We start from the raw sequence: 18,454 nt of genomic DNA on the forward strand, positions 1-18,454 counted from the left end.
CCCGTCGCCTCTGTCGCCCGCCACCTCAGCTGCCCGGCAAGACACGAGCCGTGAGAGCGGCGCGCCCGCCCCCCGACCGTCCCCCGGCCGGCTCTGTGAAAGCACTAGTGTCGCTCGCCGTGTCCACCCGGTAGGGCCCCGCGGGGCCGCAGCCGCGACCCAGGCGGTCAGCGCGCAGCGGCCCCGGCCTCCAAGGCGCGAGGAGAGGAGGGGCCGCCGAGCGCCGCCCGCGCCCGCCTCTCCGCGCGCCCCCGCCCCCTCCCGAGACTCTCGCGAGACCCGCGGCCGCCCGCGCGCACCGCCCCGTGAGCGCCGCGCACTTCTCGCGAGGCTGCGGCAGGGCCGGCCCGACATGGCGGAAGGTAAGCTGTGCGGGGGGCGCGCGGGACGGCGCGGGGCGGAGCGGGCGCCGCGGGACGGGCGACGCGGCGCTGAGGGGGTCGGCCGGGCGTGGTCGCACCCGGCGCGGCGGGTGTCGGGGGCGCGCGGCGGGCCCGGGTTCTGAGCGCGGCTCCCGGGGCGACGCCCCTCGGGCGCCCCCGACCCCCGCGGGCCGCGGCGGCTGGGGAGCAGGGTCCGGGCCGTGCGGCGGGGCGCGCCCGTGGGCGTGCGCGGGGCGCCCCTGGGACCGGCCGCGCCGGCGGTGTCGCCCGCTGCTCGGAAACCGAAACTGCTGTCCGGGCACGTCCGGCGTCCGGCCTCCGGGACGCTGCCCCCAGGACGGCGGGGGTGCGGGCGCGGCCGGGGTCCCCCGCGTCCTGCTCTCGCGCTCTCCCGGGGCGCCGTTCGGGACTCCGCGGGCGGAGGCGCTGCGGCCTCTCGGGCCCTGCCCCCCGCGCGCCGCGGGCGGGCGTCCGCGCTGTGGAGGCGGGTTGTGCCGGGGGAGGGAGGGCAGGCGGCGGTGCGGGGTCTTGCGGGGGCTGCCGCCGTGCGGCTCCCCGCCGCCGCGCTGTTGAGGGAAACGCGCCTGCTGTGACCCGGTGTCCTTCGAGCGGCCGCAGGGCGCTGGTCACGACCTGCCCCAGCGGGGCCTGAGCCCGTCGTGGCTCGGGTGTTGGGTCGGGGCGGCCCCGACGGCGCGCAGGCCTCCCGCCCGGGCCTTGGGCTCGGCGATGCGCTGGTGAAGCCGGTCTGCCTTGCCCTGCGCTGACGCGGGTCTGACGCTGAGGACCCGGGCACGGCCGGCGCCGGCACCCCGCTTTCGGCTCGGTCCTCCCCTCGTTAGACGCTCTGGTCGGGGACGCAGAGGGACATCGCGTGAACGCAGAGGGGAGTAGAAGGGACGGAAGCAGCAGCTCGTTTGGGGGCAGATCGGTGCCGGAGCAGCGAGGAAGGGCGGGAGGGAGGGGAGCAGGAGGGCCTCCCGGGAGGCCCGGGGTCTAGCACTGTGCGCTGGAAGGGGCGGGAGTGACCCGGCTGGGAATGGCGCGGCGGCCGGGGGTCGCTCAGCACTCCTGCTCCGCACCTGCTTGCCCCGCGGTCAGCTTGCAGGCCGGAGGACCTCGAGCAGGCTGCGGGTGCCTGGACACGCGGCCAGGGTCGCTCTGGGATACGCGCACCCCGGCGCCCGAGTGCCTGCAACGACACCTCCTGGAGGATTCCACCGCCAAGAGGTCATGGATGGGCGCGCCCACCGGGGAGGTTCCCGCCGGGCGGGTTTTCTGCGCCTGTTCTGTGTTTCAGTTTCCCAGCCGGTGGTTTCGGTTTTGGGGAAACAGTGTTGCCAAACGTCGGGAAGCCTTGAGTGGGGCGGTGAGAGTGCTGGGGGGAGGCAGGCAAGGGTAGCCGGGAAGTCATGCTGCCGGCGCTGCAGTCCGTTTGTCAGGGCCGCTCCGCCCGTTCAGAAATCCCCGCGGACAGACAGACCAGTCGCCGAAAGCTGGGCCCGGGAGCAGCGGGACCGTCTGCGAGCGTGCGCCGTGCGGATCTGCTGCTGGTGGTTCTGCGTGCGGTGCCAGGGCGCGAGGGTGTGGGAAGCAGTGCCTGGGAGTACCGTAGAGCCGGAAGAGACCGGTGCGCAGGTCCCCTCTTAGGGACTCCTTTAGAACTCAGCGTTTTCTTCCTTCTTTCCATTCGTGGCTGGTGGTTTGACCCAATGTATTTAGCTTAAAATCTGTCCTGAATTAGTTTCTACCCTACATGTACAGCTCTCCTACTAATTTAAAATTGCTTCATCACTCAAAAAAGTCCTTCCTACTTGGACTTCCTGCTTTTCCCTTTTCTCCTTGCTTTTGCTTCATCGCCACCCACTTTTACAGTTCCAGCGTTCCCTCTATGACACGGAGGAGAGCACATCTCCTTTACTCTTCTCAGCACGCTCACCCCTCACACACTCTTTGCTCCTGTGGGTGTCTGTGATCTTAAAAATACATTCCAAAGCCTTCCAGGGACCCTCAGGTCCCAGCGGGGTCTGACCCCTGCTTAACCGTGTGGCCGTGTCGCCTGCTTCTCTCCCGTCTCCGTGCTTTTACCGCACTGACTTCCTTGCTGTCCCACGTGCGCTCCCAGCCCGTTCACCTCTCTGTCTGTCCCTGTGGCGTCTTGGCCTGGAACAGTCTCTCGCGGTCTCTACTTGCCGCTAAGTGGCTCATTTGAGTGTCTGTTTAGTTCTCACCACGTTTAGAGATGTTCCTAATTATTCTTTAAATTCCTTTATTGTAATGTAAACCCCACGAGGGTGGAGACTTCCGTTTTGTTCAGTGCTGTGTACCCCAGCTTGGAATCATACGTATGGTTGAAGGAATGGCTGCGTTTACTGGGCGTCATTTACCAGACATGGAGCAAAGTAGCCTGGATACACCCTCAGTCTCTGGTCAGGTGCGCTGGCGGGACCGGCTGTTATGTTCTGAATAACGTTAGCCTCCTGCGACTCCCCAACCTGCTTTTCATCCTGCCTGTTTTAGTCTTAGCAATCCAAGTAGAATGCTTGAGAGCTCTTCTGACTTCAGACGAGGATTTGAATCCAAGTCCTGCCAAGCTGTTAGCCCGGCAAGCCGGTTAATTGCTCTCTGTCTCCGCTGTCTCAGCTTTAGAAGAGGGGGGGTCCTCGGTGTCTCAGACATGGCTGAGGGGGCGTCAGAAGAAATGGTGCACAAAGAACACTGCCAGCGCAGTGCCCGGTGTGCTGACCCTGGCCTGTCCTCTTTTCTTCGTCCCCTCTTCAGCTCTGATCTCCTTCCCTTCCTCAGTAAAATGAAGGTGAAAACTGGAAAAGATGTAATGGGTTACTAAACAGAAAATTGATCATGGACTTTTATTAGCTTACTGGAATTTGGTGAGGAAAAGAGTTTGGATAATTCAAATACTAGGTGAGTACATTTCATATTCTGGACAATCACTGGCTGATACAGTAGCCACTAGCCCCATATGGCTACTTTCCTTTAAATTAAGTAAAATTAAAAATTCAGTTCTGAGGCACCTGGGTGGCTCAGTGGGTTAAAGCCTTTGCCTTCAGCTCAGTTCATGATCCCAGGGTCCCGGGATCGAGCCCTGCATTGGGCTGTCTGCTCTGCGGGGAGCCTGCTCTCCACACCCCCCCCCCCCCCCCCCCCCGCTTTCTGCCTCTCTGCCTACTTGTGATCTCTCTGTCAAATAAATAAAATAAAAAAATCTTAAAAAAAAATTCAGTTTGTGTGGTCACAGTTGCTCAGTTTCAGTTGCTTTGTAGCTGTGTGCTTGGTGGTCCCCTTCCTAGCACACAGCCCAGATGAACAGCACTTGCATCGTTGCAGAAAGTGCTGTTGGATAACACTCCTCCAGAAAGTGCTTTGTCAGTACAAGCTGGTAGAAGGAGGGAAAGGAAAGTTTGCTCTATTTTCAGTTTTCAGATTTATTCCTTTCCTTATTATTTTACTCATTCAGTGAATATCTGTCCCACACTTTGTTTTGGTCTTGTTTGTTCTTTCTTTCTTTCTTTCATTAACATCTAAGATATCATTTGTTTCAGGGGGACAGGTCTGGGATTCATGTCCCAGGCTTTCGACAATTATGCGTTCCCTGGAGATCTCTTGACCACTATCCTTTCATAAGCATTGCTTCCTTTTTTCTGCCATTCCCTTTTTTCACTTCTGTCACCTGTGGCACATGTTCACTTTCTCCTTGAGGATTTTCTTTTCCCCCCACGAAGAGAGAAGGTTTATCAGTCCACTGCAGTGACTACGGGTATGTGGGAAGAGAGGTGCAGGGTTCCGTCCCTGGAAAGGCAAGTGAGAATACCCAAGTGTTAGTGTCTTGTTGAATCGGAGTAGGCCAAGGGTCTGGGGTATTTAAGCTCTGTCTTGTGAGGCGCTATGAGGTGGAGGATGGGATGAGCATGGAGTGGGAAGAGGGAGAAGTGGTGGTTCAGCCAGAGGAGCCAGACCTTGAGCTTCTTCACAGGAGAGTCTGCAGTGTGGGAGGGGAGGTGAAAGCATGTGTAAGAAACTACTGTAAGGCAAAAGGTGAAAAATGCTAGAAGTTACTTTGAAAATTCAGATGGGAAGAGATACTTTAGGAAAGTGGTAGGGAGTATGTTTTGGGTAGTCAGGGAAGGTCTTTGCTGCAGGAAATAGCGTTTGACCTGTGATTTGGAAAATCGACCTCTTTTGGACATGGGGAGATGGTAGTGAGAAGAGGTCACTTGATGGAAGGAATAGTGGGATACGAGGTTGGAAAAGTATGTTAAGGGGCAGATAATGAACAGATTGATAAGGTGGTTTGGATTTTACGCTGTGGGCTGTCGAGTGAGGCTGCTGAGTGATACCCACCAAGGTTGTGACAGACTAGAATCGTTGGTGGCACGTGGGTAGGACTGCAGTGCAGAGGACGGATCTGGGAGGACTGTCACAGTTGGTGATGAGTTTTTTTGGTAAGGAGCTTTGGGCTGGTGACCGATAGGAGCAGGACTTACAGAAGGTATGAAAGATGGGACTTTTGAAACTTATTTACATGTTGACAGGAGATAGCAAAGATGACTCAAGGGTTCTGCATCTGCATGACTCAGATAATGGCTGGGAGGAGGAGGAACAGATTCGAGAACAACTATCTCGACCTCCTTTGTGGGTATAGTTTGCCCTGTCCAGTGGTTGTGTCTTAGCGAGCGCAGTTAGAAGCATTTCCAGTCAGACTGGCCTGTGGGTAAAAATTAGCTAGTTAACTAATATTTATTGATGATCTCTTATGAAACCAGCCCTATGATCAGGGCTACACAGAGTGAGATTTGGAAGGAGGTTTGTCATGCCACTGACTTACAGGACTTCACAGAGTTGGGCTCCGTTCAGGAAAGTGTCTTTCATTTCTGTTAAGTGGAAGCTGCTATGCCAGGGGTGACAGAGTGACCAAGACAGTGTCAACCTTGATGGGACCTTGGAGCAGACAGAAGGGCACAGTTTCTCAGAAAAGGATGTGTATTGTGCTTTATGATCACAGATTTTCTCTCGTGTTGGTGATCGATGGCACCACTAATAAGCACGGTCTCACGTCAGTGACCTGCACTCAGCTGCCACACCTGTGGGTCCTGTGAAGCTGCCCCTCCCGTGTGTTCTTCCTGTCTGCTGGCTGTCCCAATTCAGACTGCTAGCTCCCAGCACGGTATGGTCGCCCGGGGAGCTTTTAAAAACCCAGGTTTGTGCATCAGTCAGCTTCAGGGAAGAGCAACGTATCCCACAAAACACTTTTTTTCAAACTGAGTCATTATTGGATAAAACATGGTTTTACTTTTTAAACTAGTCTGTTATATATGTGTGTGTATGTAAATGTGTAGTAGTTTTGTATGTGTACACAGATGCAGATATGCATAAAATAAGGTAATGTTGGGGAGCCTGGGTGGCTCAGTCAGTTAAGCCTCTGCCTTCAGCTCAGGTTAAGATCTCAGGGTCCTGGGATCGAGTCCCGCATCAGGCTCCCTGCTCAGCAGGGAGCCTGCTTCCCCCTCTCTTTCTGCCTGCCTCTCTGCCTACTTGTGATCTCTGTCTGTCAAATAAATAAATAAAATCATAAAAAAAAAATAAGGTAATGTTTCCTACCTAAGGAAGGAGTCCTGGATAGTGAGTTTTATTTGTAACTAGTGTAATAGGGTTTTTTAAAGCAAACTTGGGTGAAACAATGGCTTTTGTGCTTTGTCAAAACATTCGGGTTATGACAGTTACATTCGCTAGGTTTTTAAAAGGGCAAGAAGTCAGAATATGAGCTATCTCTTAGCACTCTCATATTTTTAATAATATCTGAAGAGTGAGAGAGAGGAGCAGGAGAGTGCAGCCTGGCGGACTCCGGCGGTCCTGACTGACCCTTTGCGTGTTCCAGATGGTATCGACCTCCTCTTTTGCTTTTCCTTTCCAGGGGGATGTGTTGTGCACCTGAATTCTCAATAGTGAATATACCCACTTATTTCATACTCTTTATTAAACGGTCGTCTTAGGGGCGCGTGGGTTGCTCAGTCCGTTGAGCGTCTGTCTTTGGCTCAGGTCATGATCTTGGGGTCCTGGGATCGAGCCCCGCATCAGACTCTCTGCTCAGTGGGGAGTTGGCTTTCCCCCCTCTCTCTGCCCCTCCCCTGCTCATGCTCACCCACATGTTCTCTCTCTGTGTTGGATAAATAAAATATATAAAAAATATAAAAAACAACGGTCATCCTACATTTAGCACTCTTGATTAAAGAACGGACTTGAACCACTGTGGAAGAAAATTCCCATCTGTACTGGGACAGGGTTAGAAAAGTCATAGCGGAGGTGAATCATCACCAGGGAGGAGCTCTTTGTCGCTGCTGATGCCAGCAAGGAGGATAGTAGTTTCTGAGAAGTTGATATTTGAATGAAATACTGTTATGTGGAAGACCCTAACATATTCCTGAGATAATATTTAGTCTTGCACATCTCCAAATAGGGTGTTGTCACAGGGTGTTGTCTCATGGACATGGTTAAAGCAGAGTAAGAGATAAAGTCATTTAGTGAGTAACGCATTCTATAAAGAACACTAATTCACTGTTAAGATTGGGACTAGAGTACAAAAACTAGAGAAGTGGGAAGAAATGAAACATCAAGATTTTGTTCATCTAAAAAAACTTGATGAGTTCAGTTTTGGTTAGAATCTGAGTAAGCAGAGGGTGTAGAAATTGCATTTAATTCCTGGTTAGTGAATTAATAATAAACATTTGCTGTCCTGATACTGGAGCCTCAGTTAGGCAGCATGGCACTGTGGGACGAGCACGGACTTCGGCTTGAGGTCTTGAATCTTCGGTTGGTCTCCCGCTAACTGTGTAGTTTTTGACCGACCATTGCATCTAAGTGAATTCTGTTTTTTTAAGTGCTGTGCTGTTTGGAATATGTTGGTTAGAATATGAGATAATGAGTTAACTGGTATAGGAGACATCAAAAAATACTAATTCCTCTTTTTTATTGCCAAGTGTTACAAGAAAGCATACATTTTATTCACTGTGTAAAACTTTGTTGTTGACACTAATCAGCAAGAAGCTGCTAGGACTTTAAAACATTTTACTATGTGGAATCTTTTGCTTGTAAAGGAAAGTGTATTTTCTAGGGCTGCTGGAACACATATCCCGGAACTGGAAGGCTTCAAACAACAGAGATGTATTCCTCATGGTTCTGGAGGGTGGAAGTGTAAAACCAGTGTCACTGGGCTGAAAGGAGAGTGTCACTCCCCCTGGGAAGAGCCTAGCTTCCAGGGTGGTTGGCATTCCTCCACTTGTCAGTCTTCAAGGCTGTGTCTTTGTGTGGCCTTTCCTCTTCATGTCGAAGCTCCCTCTGCCCCTCTTCATAAGGACGCGTGTCATTGCTCGGGGGCCTGCCCACTTCGGCTCTCTAATCACACCTGCAGAGCCCCTTTCCCTTTGCATATAAAGGTGATTTCCGCAGGTTCCAGGGATGAAGACATGGATATTGATGGGGGCGTTTGTCAGTGTACCACGGTAGGCAGTGTCATGGGATTTGATCATCCGAGTCATCAGATTTCTAAAATGCTGTTTGTGTGCAGTTTCGGAATGCTCCGAGACCGTGCCGTGCAGTTCAGAGCATAGCCAGTGGAGTACCAAGAGAAATAAGACGTTTCCTGCCCTCAAGAGACTTCTTAGAGGAGCCAGAACACCCTCGGTAGGAAGCTTGTACTTTTCTAGACAGTAGAGAACTGGCTGAAGGCGTTCGGCTTGGTTAAGCCGTGTTTCAGGAGGATGAGTGATGACGTGTGTGGAATACAGTGACGAGGGAAGTAGGACGCGGATGCTGGCTGCACGGGAGTGAGTCAGATGGGAAAATGCTGGTGCGATGGTGTTGAGAAAGAGGAAGATGTCAAGGTGCGTCCCAGAGGGAGTGTGCTGCGAGTTTTATTGAGGCATGATTGGCAAACAGTGAGATTCACCGTTTTCAACCTGACAGTTGACAAATACTTAGAGTATTGTAAGTGCCACGGCAGTCATGACCTAGAACATCTCTGCAGTCTTCAGAGGTTCCCTTGAACTCCTTTGCAGTCCATTCCATTCCTGGACCTCTGGCAGCCACGATCTGCTTTCTGTCACTGTGGTTTGCTTCTTCCGCAGTTTGGTGCGGGATTGTGTGGTATGTGGTCATTTGTGTCTGGCTTCCCGCGCTCAGCATGTTGCTTTCCAGGCAGCGTGTTGCCGGTGTCAGTAGTTGGATCCCTTTCACAGAGGAGTAGCTTTCCACTGGATTTCTGCACTGGCATTTGTGTGCCTTCACCGGCTGGAAACTTGAATTGTTTCCTGTTTGTGTGCACGTGTTTCCATTCCTCTGGGTCAGTAGCTGGGAGGGGACCCGCTGGGTCACAAGGCAGGTGTGTGATTAATTTTGGAGCCATGGTCGGCCTCCTTTCCAGAGTGGCTGTGCTGCTCCGCGTCCTCGCTCCCCGCGTCTGCGCCAGCACTTTCATTTTTGCTGTCCAGCGGGAATGCCAGGGCAGGCCAGGGTGGCTTTAACTTGAATTTCTGTAACGACTGACGACACGCATCTTTGTATTTGTGTACTTTATTTGCCGTGCGCTTATGTTCTTTGGTGAAATGTTCCCACTTGTGGCCCCTTTTTATTGCGTTGTATTATTGTAGCGAGCTCTAAGAGTTCTTAACGTGGTCTGAGTAGAAACCTTTGCTGGAAATAACACTTTCTACACGTTTCCTCCTTGGCCATGGCTTGCCTGTTCTTTTTCTTAGTGTTTAAAGAACAACTTCGGAAATTCATAATGTCCAGTTTACCCGCCTTTTCCTCTTAACGGATTCTTTTTTTTTTTTTTTAATATATATATTTTTTTTAAGTTTATTTGACAAACGGAGATCACAAGTAGGCAGAGAGGCAGGCAGAGAGATGGGGCTGAGCAGAGAGCAGAGAGCCCGATGTGGGGCTCGATCCCAGGACCCTGGGATCATGACCCGAGCCGAAAGCAGAGGCTTTAACCCGCTGAGCCCCCCAGGCGCCCCAGAAGGAAGAGTCTTACACAGACCATTGCTGGTTCCTTTTTTGGCTGTCCCACGGCTGATTAAATATATGTAAGTCATTATTTTAGGCTAGTCACCGTGAAAGCAGGCTTTTGTGCAGCATTTTTTGCTACGACTGATGAGCTATCAGGAGGCTTATAGAGATATGTGCCCTCAGACTGCGCTGGTGAGGAGCACATGGTGCCTCACGCCGACTGCCCGAGGTCTTCACTGATGCTTAGCATGGCCATGTTGGCGAAAGGTAGGTTTTATATGTTATAGAAACTTGCTTTTTCTAAAGCAAAGTTGGAGGAAGAGAAGGAGGGAACTTCAGCTAACACCAGCCACTTGATGAAAAAGTAGATAGTAACCCTTTAAACCGGGCTCTGCGCTAAATGATTTAATGTGACTTAATTCCTCCTTGGCAAAACCCTGGGATGTCACTCTAGTTCCCATTTCCACCGAGAAAACTGCAGCACAGAGAGCAGTACTGCCCGAGGTGACGCGGCTAGGAAGTGGGCAGCCCCGGTCAGCGAGGCTCCAGAGTCATGCTCTCGAGGATGAGATTGTTACCTTCCAAAGGGTTGGAATCATAGCAGACACTTACTGAGCACACACCGCAGAGCGGGCGCCCTTCTGAGGTCACTATACGTGTTAGCACATTTACAGATGAGAAAGAAGTATTTGGTGTGGGTGTCCCAGGTAGGAAGAGTCGGGCTGGAGTCGGATCCTAGTTGGCCTCGCTTGACAGCCTGCAGGTGCACCACCTTCACCCCCGGGCTGCGCTGGGCTCTGTCTTCATTATTGCTCCGAATGGTGACCTCGTGCTTTTTCCAATGTGAACTCTTAACTGCTTGGGGACATTTCAAGGACACATTTGCACTGTTGCAGGCAGACAGTGTGCCCACTCAAGAATGTCTTGGTTGAGTGCTATCTGCTCCGTGGCAGAAGAGACGGTGTGACGATGGCAGCGTCACTGACAGGTGCACCTGTGACCTGAGTTTCCCTGCAGAGATGCTGTGTGTCTGTGGTTTTGCGAATAAGAGCCCTAAATCGCCCTGAAGCCCTTCCTGTACCTTCCGTCTTCCCCGATGATAATCTGCGTATCCTGTGGCGGTGTCCAGCCCCTAGAATTCCGTGTCAGCAATTCTGGAGAGAGATTAGGGCTGTTGCAGTAGATTTCAGAATTGGGATTCCAAAGAAATTTACAGGGATTCCTTGAGAAAATGATCGACGCTGAACTTTTGTGATCTCATTTTAAGGGTTAGGTAGAGGAATCAGTGACTTTTTACTCGGGAAGGCAGATGTGCTCATGACTCAGTACCGAGATTCTTGTTCCCTCCTGCCGTGAGCTCCCTGTGGGTGCTGCGTTGGTGCCACACTGTTTGCAAGAGATGAAGCTAGACTCTCTTCTTCAAAACTCTCCAAGAGGTAGGTCCTGATCTCCTGTAACGGTGCATAGTAGGTGCTTCTGAACACTTGCAGAGTGATCGTTTCAGTGAAACGGACAAGCACCGCTGTCTGGTAGCAGCTCTGGTGGAGCAGAAGGCCTAGGTTGGCTCGAGTGTGGAAGCTTCAGTTTGCTCCGTGGAAGGAGAACCAGGGGTCCATGGTGGCAGGCTGCCCCGTCTCAGGCAGGTGGGCTGGACCCGGAGCCGCCGGCTGGCACTAGCAAGGGCAGGTGGCCGCCGGCCGTCCTTCTCATTTGGCTTAGGCAGAGGCGGGTGAGGGGCCGGCGTGTTTGCCAGTGAGCATAGGCCTTGTCTGCTAACTATTTCTGTTTCTCAGAGTTGAGTATCAGTTCTGTTCTACAAACCTGTTGACTGATAACTAGTTTAAAGGGAGAATCTGACCAAGGAAGTAAAAGACTGAAGCCTTTTCCTTGTATTTTCTGGACCCAGTGTGCTGAGATAACTTACAGGCTTTATCTAAGTTGTTTGAGGTAAAACACCACTTTCCTGGGACATCTTCCCTTGCTCTGGCTTAAGCCAGGTGGCTTCATGATCTATTTTTTTTTTTTTTTTAAAGATTTTATTTGCTCGTTTGTTGAAGGGTGGGGAGAGAGAGACTATGTGCATCAGGCAGAGGGAGAAGCAGGCTCCCCGCCGAGCAAGGAGCCTGATGCAGGGCTCAGTCCCAGGACCGGGCTCACTCCCTGTGGCTGAGCCCCCCCGGGCTGCCAGCTTCCTGATCTGTTCGGGTCCCCTCACAGCGCTGTCTCTACCTGTAGCTTCGTAAGCAAAAACCCCACGTGCCGAGGTGGCCTTCTTTGCCTTGGCACCGGCACGACACCGGCACTTCGTTCTTACTGAGCAGGACTAGATCATGTCCGGGTGGACGTCTTCTGACGGACCAGTGCGTGAACAGAAGAAGGCCGCTCAGCGGGTCTTGCGTCTGCTCAGTCGTGTGCCCGGGGCAGCCGCCCTGCGCGTGACTTGGGGAGCTGTGCTGGGGCTGAGCTTTTCCTCCCAGGCCGTCATTCCTGCGGCCGTGTGAGATGTCCGCCTTCCCCAGCCCGCCCCAGGTCTGCTGTGTGGGTCGCGCCCCGTCCCGTTCTGACAGTCCGAGTGGCGGTTCTCCAGCAGAGCCTGAGAGGAGGGGCTGGTGGCCATGGATTCCGCCACTTTCTCTTCCTCTGGGGCATCATCTGCGAGTTGAACTCAAAGAGATGGTCTTTAGGTTCCTTTCAGTCAGAAGTTTTGTGATCTCTAGAAACCCTCATATTTGGGTATTAGAAAATTAATTCTGTTTTCCCCAATCTTGAAAACATGTATAAAGCTATATGTTTGCTTATAAGTGCACAAAGAATTCAAAGTCAAATATTGCAAGGCTTACAGCAGAAAATAAATGGTCCCACCACTCAAGTCTCTCTCGCCACACCACGCTCTTCTCTCTCCGGTGACCTCTGCGTGACAGTGCGCGTGCTGCCGTTTCCAGACTCTGACTTCTTACTGAGCGCGTTAGGGGTTCCCCCTCGGAGAGGTTTCCTCAAAGCACAGCCTCCCTCGCACCTCCCCAAGTGAGTAATGCTGGCGCTTCTGAGTGCGAGAGGCTTTGCAGTTTGCCGTGGGCACTGTCAGCGCGGACTTGCGGTCCGAGGTGATGTGGCGCTCGAAGCGGCTCGTTGTGCATTTCTCAGTATTTGCTCGTCTTCTTGGACTTTGATCACTCTACACTTCTCATAACGTCCCTTTGATTTGCCAGGACTTTTATCGATCAGTTTTGGTTCAGAGGTCAATAAAGCATTTGAATCCCATTCTGATTGTCAGGACTCAAAAAAAATTGTGTAAACTTTGTAACAGTTACAACTGTGTATCCAGTAATCATATCGCTGTGGAATGCTGTGGAATGCGGGCAAGCGGAGGATCGTGAGGGCACACGTGAGCCACAGTACCGTTGTCACTCAGTCCTTCAGGAGCACCGGGAAGCAGCCCCTCGACCCCAGTTTATAAGTGAACTGAAGCTCAGAGAGATGAACTTGCCTCCAGACCCACGGCTACTTACCAGAAAGATTTGGACTCCTGTCAGTTTGGCTCCAAAACACAATGTATCAACTGTTTTCGTGTATATCAGTTGTTTCCAATTTTTTTTTAATTTTATTTATTTATTTGACAGAGAGAGAGAGAGAGAGAGAGAGAGAGAGAAAACACAAGCAGGGGAGGGGAGAGGGAGAAGCAGGCTTCCCGCTGAGCAGAGAGCCCCATGTGAGGCTTAATCCCAGGACCCCGGGATCATGACCTGAGCCCAAGGCAGACGCTTAACGACTGAGTCACCCAGAGGCCCAAGTTTTCAGCTCTTTAATTGGAGCATAAGATACATGCGGAAAAGAGCAAATCATAGCGCGTGTAGAACTCAGTGTACTCCCCAAATGGAATGTGCACTGACTACTCAGTTAGACAACAAGCGTGTTAGTGGCCCTCACGTGCCTCCCCAGTCCTGCCCTCCTGCTGTTCCTCCCTAGGTGGCTGCTGTCACAACTGCTGACACCGTACATTCATTTGGCTCCAGTGGTCACAGGTTTGAACAGACTTTGATACGATTCTTGAGCATATGTCCTTTCACACTTCCTGTTACCACTTCTGGAAGTTCAGTCCTAGTTTTTCTTCCTGTTTCTTTCTGTACAGGAAAAAAAGTATAAATCTCCTACCTTATACAAAATGTATTAACGCAGTGCTTTGTGCTACAGACTTCTCCCTTTGAGGTCAGTAATGAAAATCCTTGGTGTGTCCGTCAGAGCCGCTGTGAAGGGCGCTGCAAACCCAGTGACCCTGTCGGTCTGTCCCACGAGAGGAGGAGTGTGACTGCGCCCTTCCTAAGGGCTTCCGTGTACCTGTAGATGCTGTGTGCTGATATTTTTAAATATCGTAGAAGGATCATCATCAGTATTCTTTATTTAGCTGGTGGCTTTGAGAGCGGTGTTTTGTTGAAGTACATGTAGGCCAAATGATGGCCGTACTTTGGGAAGAAAGTCGTCTCTTCGGACTTGTCCTGTGGTGTGTCGCTCGCGCGGTCAGGGGTTCGTTCGGCAGCTCCAAGCACTGTTTTGTCTTGCAGGTGCCTCCTGCTTTGTTTCTCCAGGAACGCTGACTTACCTGAGACCCACGCCATCTTTCTGTCCGGGTACTTGTGTAACATGGGTCTTCTGGAAGAGAAGGAGAATGTGTCCTAGTAGATGTGTGAAGAAACAGTCTGTTATCTGTATTTGTGTTTGTACAGATTTCTCTTAAAATACTGTTTTCTGCTTATGAAAGCAGAGCACGTTTGTTACAGAATCCCTGAGATGTGTGGAGATGTGCAGTAACACCCCCTCGTGAGATTTGCTGATAGTGTTATTTGTCTTTGTACTTACCACATACATGAATATTTATAATAAAATTCGAATTACAAAATATATTTAGTTTCACTGCCTGCTTTTTTCTGTTAATATATTATTTATCTTTGAACACATACAGACTATTACGTATTTCTTAGAAAGCGTTTGTTGCGCAATAACTTTACAACCAAGTATCACACTTAGTTTATTCAACCTTTCTTGTGTTTTGAACCAGTTTTTGATTGTTTCCATGTTTATAAAGAATTAGCAGGTGGTGGGGGCGGGATGAAGATGGGGAGAGGCCAGGAATCCTCTCTTATAAAATCGGATTGTCCTTGTTCAGCTGAATTGATTATTTAGTGATCCTTTGTGTATCTGACCCTGTGCTGGGCTCTGAGATGTGGATGTGAATTCTTTCACGATGGACAGGACATACGATGAGTGAGGGCCTGAACTGAGTCGTTGTGGGTGTGCGGATACAGAAGACAGAAGGATTCCCAGAGATTTTTATGTGGGAAAAAGCCCTGACTTTCATAGAGTTGGGATCCCGTGAGTGAGAGAGAGACATTTAAGATGACTCCCACATTTTCTCTACACATAACTGGGCTAGACGGTGGCATCATTTATTAGTTTAGGGACCATACTGAGGCAGAGCACATTTGCTCAGAGTTTTGTCCTGGGCACAGGGAGCTTGAGGTGCCCGTGGTCCACAAGAGAGTGGTGTCATTTAGGCAGATGGTGAGATGAAGCTAAGAACAGAAATCCGGACCACAGAGATGCGTTCCTGGATCATCGGCACTGGGATTGTGGCCCAGCCGCAGAGTCTGACCAGTGGAGCTGCCTTGGGAGGACAGACAGCTGTGATGAGGCCGGGATAGAACTCTGGGGGAGTGTCCGTGGTCCGCGGTGGGAGGCACACAGGGAAGCATAGGGAAGACGGAGAACCAGAATTGGAAAGAGTGTGGCATCATGATTGCTGGGAAAAAAAATCTTCACATGCAGTGTAGTAGGTCCAGGAGGAGAACTGTCCAGTGTCTGTTGGACTAGCAGTTAGGTCATTGTGGAGAGACGTTTCAAGGGGATGGTGGGGACACAGGAGGGAGTGACGGGAGAGTGGGGCGAGGAAGGGGTGTACGGTAGCTAGATGTGCAAGGGCACAGAGCGTCAGGTGAGCTGTGGAAGGAGGTTTTGCTTTACTAGGGTCTTGAGCAGGTGTATGTGCTGAGGAGAAGGACCCAGTTGGAAGAGATGGAAGTTGCTGAGAAGGGAGGCTGATGCCAAAGCAAAGGGCCCGAGCAGGGTGTTGGGTTCGGAGGCTAGATGGAGGGGTTGCGCGCTTGTGTAGGAGGGAGGTCCTTGCCCTGAGGAAGCACCGGGTGGCTGGTGCGGCCAGAATTGTTGACAGCAGCTCGGTTTTCTCAAGATACGGAGAATGAAGCAGGTTGAGTGGGACGTGGGCTGAGGGCAGTGTCAGGATTTGCCGTGTCTGAAGGGGTGGGAAGGGGGAAAGGGGCCAAGGCCCAGGGGCAGGAGCAGCACGTGGTCAGAGATCCGGGTCTCTGGCCGTGATCTGTGTGAGCACTGGTGAGCACCGTGCCGTGAGCCCCAGCAAGGCTCTGGAGCACAGGGATCGGAGAAGGGAGGTTTCGTGACCGTGACCTTCCCCAGGTTCGTCTTCCCTGGCATCCTAAGTTACACTTACTGTGGATTCTCACACGTCTGTTCCTTCCTTCTCATGCGCCTAGAGCTGTAGTTCTGTGTTTGATGGTTAGCATTGTTACTGTAACCCTAAAAGTTTGCTTTCCCCAGCAAACTGGAAGCTCCGAGGAGAGAGACATCTGAACTTGCTTACCATTGTGCAGTGTCTGGGACTTAGTAGACGCTCAGCAAATGTTTGTTGAATTTCAGAACCAGCCTTTTTAATCTGGCCCAGCACGCCTGTGGACGAGACGCGCTTTCATTGGAACCATCATTGGCTGCTTCTTTCCTGAAGGGGGGACGTCCGGTGGCGTGGGATGGTGGGTGACAGACCACAGGTGTGAGAGTGCGGGGGCGCTTCCCAGTGCCCCCGCCCGCCAGATGCAGGCCCTCCCACTAAGTCTTAGTCTCTCTTTGCCCGGCATCCTCACCCGGGCTGTGCGGCTAGTGATTGTGCCGACCTCACGGGGTGTTTTTGAAGCTGCCTGAGAGAGATTGCGCGGGACATGGAGCAATCAGTTTTCACTCCCAGTGGTGTGGGAAAACAGTCCCGGGTGATTTTGGTAATCTTTCCTTGAGACTCGTGGCTTGATGATGAAGGATTTGCAGGGCAGGAGCCTGGAACATCTTCTGTGTGTTTGTTCCTTGTCATTTCTTGAGTATCGATCTTTAGAGAAACTCCTGGACCACGAGGGTTTTTCTGGCCCAGTGATGCCATGGCAGCCGTTAACAGAGCCATTACGGGTATTGCCGGGAGTATCACTAAGAAAAGAGTGTCACCAAGAAACCGTCCTTTCATGGTGGTCCTATCTGTGGGTTGCTGTCCGCACCACACCTGCCATAGTAAAGCTGTGGCTTTGTCTCCCTCGCAGAGGAGGTGGCCAAGCTGGAGAAGCACTTGATGCTTCTCCGACAGGAGTATGTGAAGCTGCAGAAGACGCTGGCGGAGACGGAGAAGAGATGCACGCTTCTGGCTGCACAAGCGGACAAGGAGAGCAGCAGTGAGTCCTTCATCAGCCGCCTACTGGCGATCGTGGCTGGCCTCTACGAGCAGGAGCAGTACAGGTGAGCTGCGCCACCGCCTGCCCCGCATTCGCTCTCTCTCTCTCTCTCTCCCCGGGCTCTTCCTCTCTAAGCAGGATGCCGGCAGCCTTGTAGTCCCTGGAGTGTAGGCTCTTCGGGGTGAGATTTTGTTTCTTTTATTTCCTGCTTATTTTTAGCACAGAGCATAGGGAGTCACGGTGATCGCATCGACGGGGTAGACAGGAAGTGGCTCAAATGTCCGGGGATTCAGAAGGAAGGGTCCCTTCCTCTTGGGATGACCCAGGAAGGGATCTTGGCGCAAGCAGGCAGGCTAGCATGGTCGAGGACGGCGTCTGGAGCCACACAGCCTGTGTTAGCGGCTCAGCGGGCACCTGCTGGCTGCGTGGTGTGAAGCTCTAAGACGCACTTCAGCTCCTCACCCATGATGTGGGGATTCCGTGGGTTACCGCTGTGTTCCTATGAGAACTAAATTAATAAGTCCGTGTTTGATCGATGTCTGGCATGTAGTAGCTGTTGTTACTGAGTTTCGAGGTGAATGTTCGAGGCCGGGCAGGGTTCGGGAGATGAAGACAGCCATGTTACCAGCGGGGAGACTGAGAGCAGGCTGAGGTTTGGGAGCCTGCAGAGCACGCGTGGCACGGGAGGGACTGTCTTGGGGTACGTGTCCCTGGAGGGGGCGCTGGGAGAGGTGGGAGAGGTAGGGGGATTTGAATTGGGCGGCCAAGGGGGGACATTTGGACTTGATCCTCTGGGCAGTATGGGATAGTGTTTCAAGCTGTTGGACTGTTACTGTCAAAGTGGTGTTTCAGGAAGGGGAACCTGCTGGCATTGTGTGGGCAGCACCGTGCAGAGAAGGGAGCCCTGCAGCGGCCAGGCTATTGTGCGTCATCCAGACCAGAGAGGAAGAAAGGCTGAGTCGGGACGGTGGCAGTGGGTATGGAGAAGAGACACCGGTATGGACGTGCATGCAAGGGAGTTCAGCTGAGGAGGAGACGGGCAGTCAGGCTAGCTAAGCCTTAGTACAATCCCAAAATAAATGATGACATTGAAAATAGATCAAAATCTAGGGGCACGTGGGTGGCTCGGTTGGTGAAGCGTCTGCCTTCTGCTCGGGTCGTGATCCCAGGGTTCTGGAACTGAGCCCCGAGTCAGGCTCCCTGCTTGGCAGGAGTCTGTTCTCCCTCTGCCCCTACCCCCTGCTCAAGCGCTCTCACTCTTGCACACACATGCGTGCTCTCTCATTTAAAAAAAAGAAAAAATAGATCAAAATCTAGAACTGCTGTCTTTCAACTTAATTATTTATAAAAGAAAGAAAAACTTAATACCCCAAACAGAGGAAGTACATACTCTGAGTAAAGGGCAGCCTTTTAAATTGTGAAGTGTAGGTCATCACCTCTTTTTTTTTTTTTTTAAATTTTATTTATTTATTTATTTATTTTTTTAAAATATTTTATTTATTTATTTGACAGAGAGAAATCACAAGTAAG

At 51.9% G+C, this 18,454-nt stretch overlaps 1 protein-coding gene across 1 annotated transcript in view; it reads left to right on the top strand.

The window, feature by feature from the left end:
• Positions 1 to 297: 297 nt before the first annotated feature.
• ANKFY1 (ankyrin repeat and FYVE domain containing 1) overlaps positions 298 to 18,454 on the top strand; it is a 74,596-nt gene continuing 56,439 nt past the window's right edge. The window contains exons 1-2 of the mRNA XM_047709275.1: positions 298 to 362; positions 16,796 to 16,988. Of these exons, the coding sequence (XP_047565231.1) occupies positions 353 to 362; positions 16,796 to 16,988 (203 nt within the window). The 5' untranslated portion in view covers positions 298 to 352. The remainder of the gene's footprint in view (positions 363 to 16,795; positions 16,989 to 18,454) is intronic.

Source organism: Lutra lutra, chromosome 16, assembly GCF_902655055.1.
Source record: "Lutra lutra chromosome 16, mLutLut1.2, whole genome shotgun sequence".
NCBI lineage: Eukaryota > Metazoa > Chordata > Mammalia > Carnivora > Mustelidae > Lutra > Lutra lutra.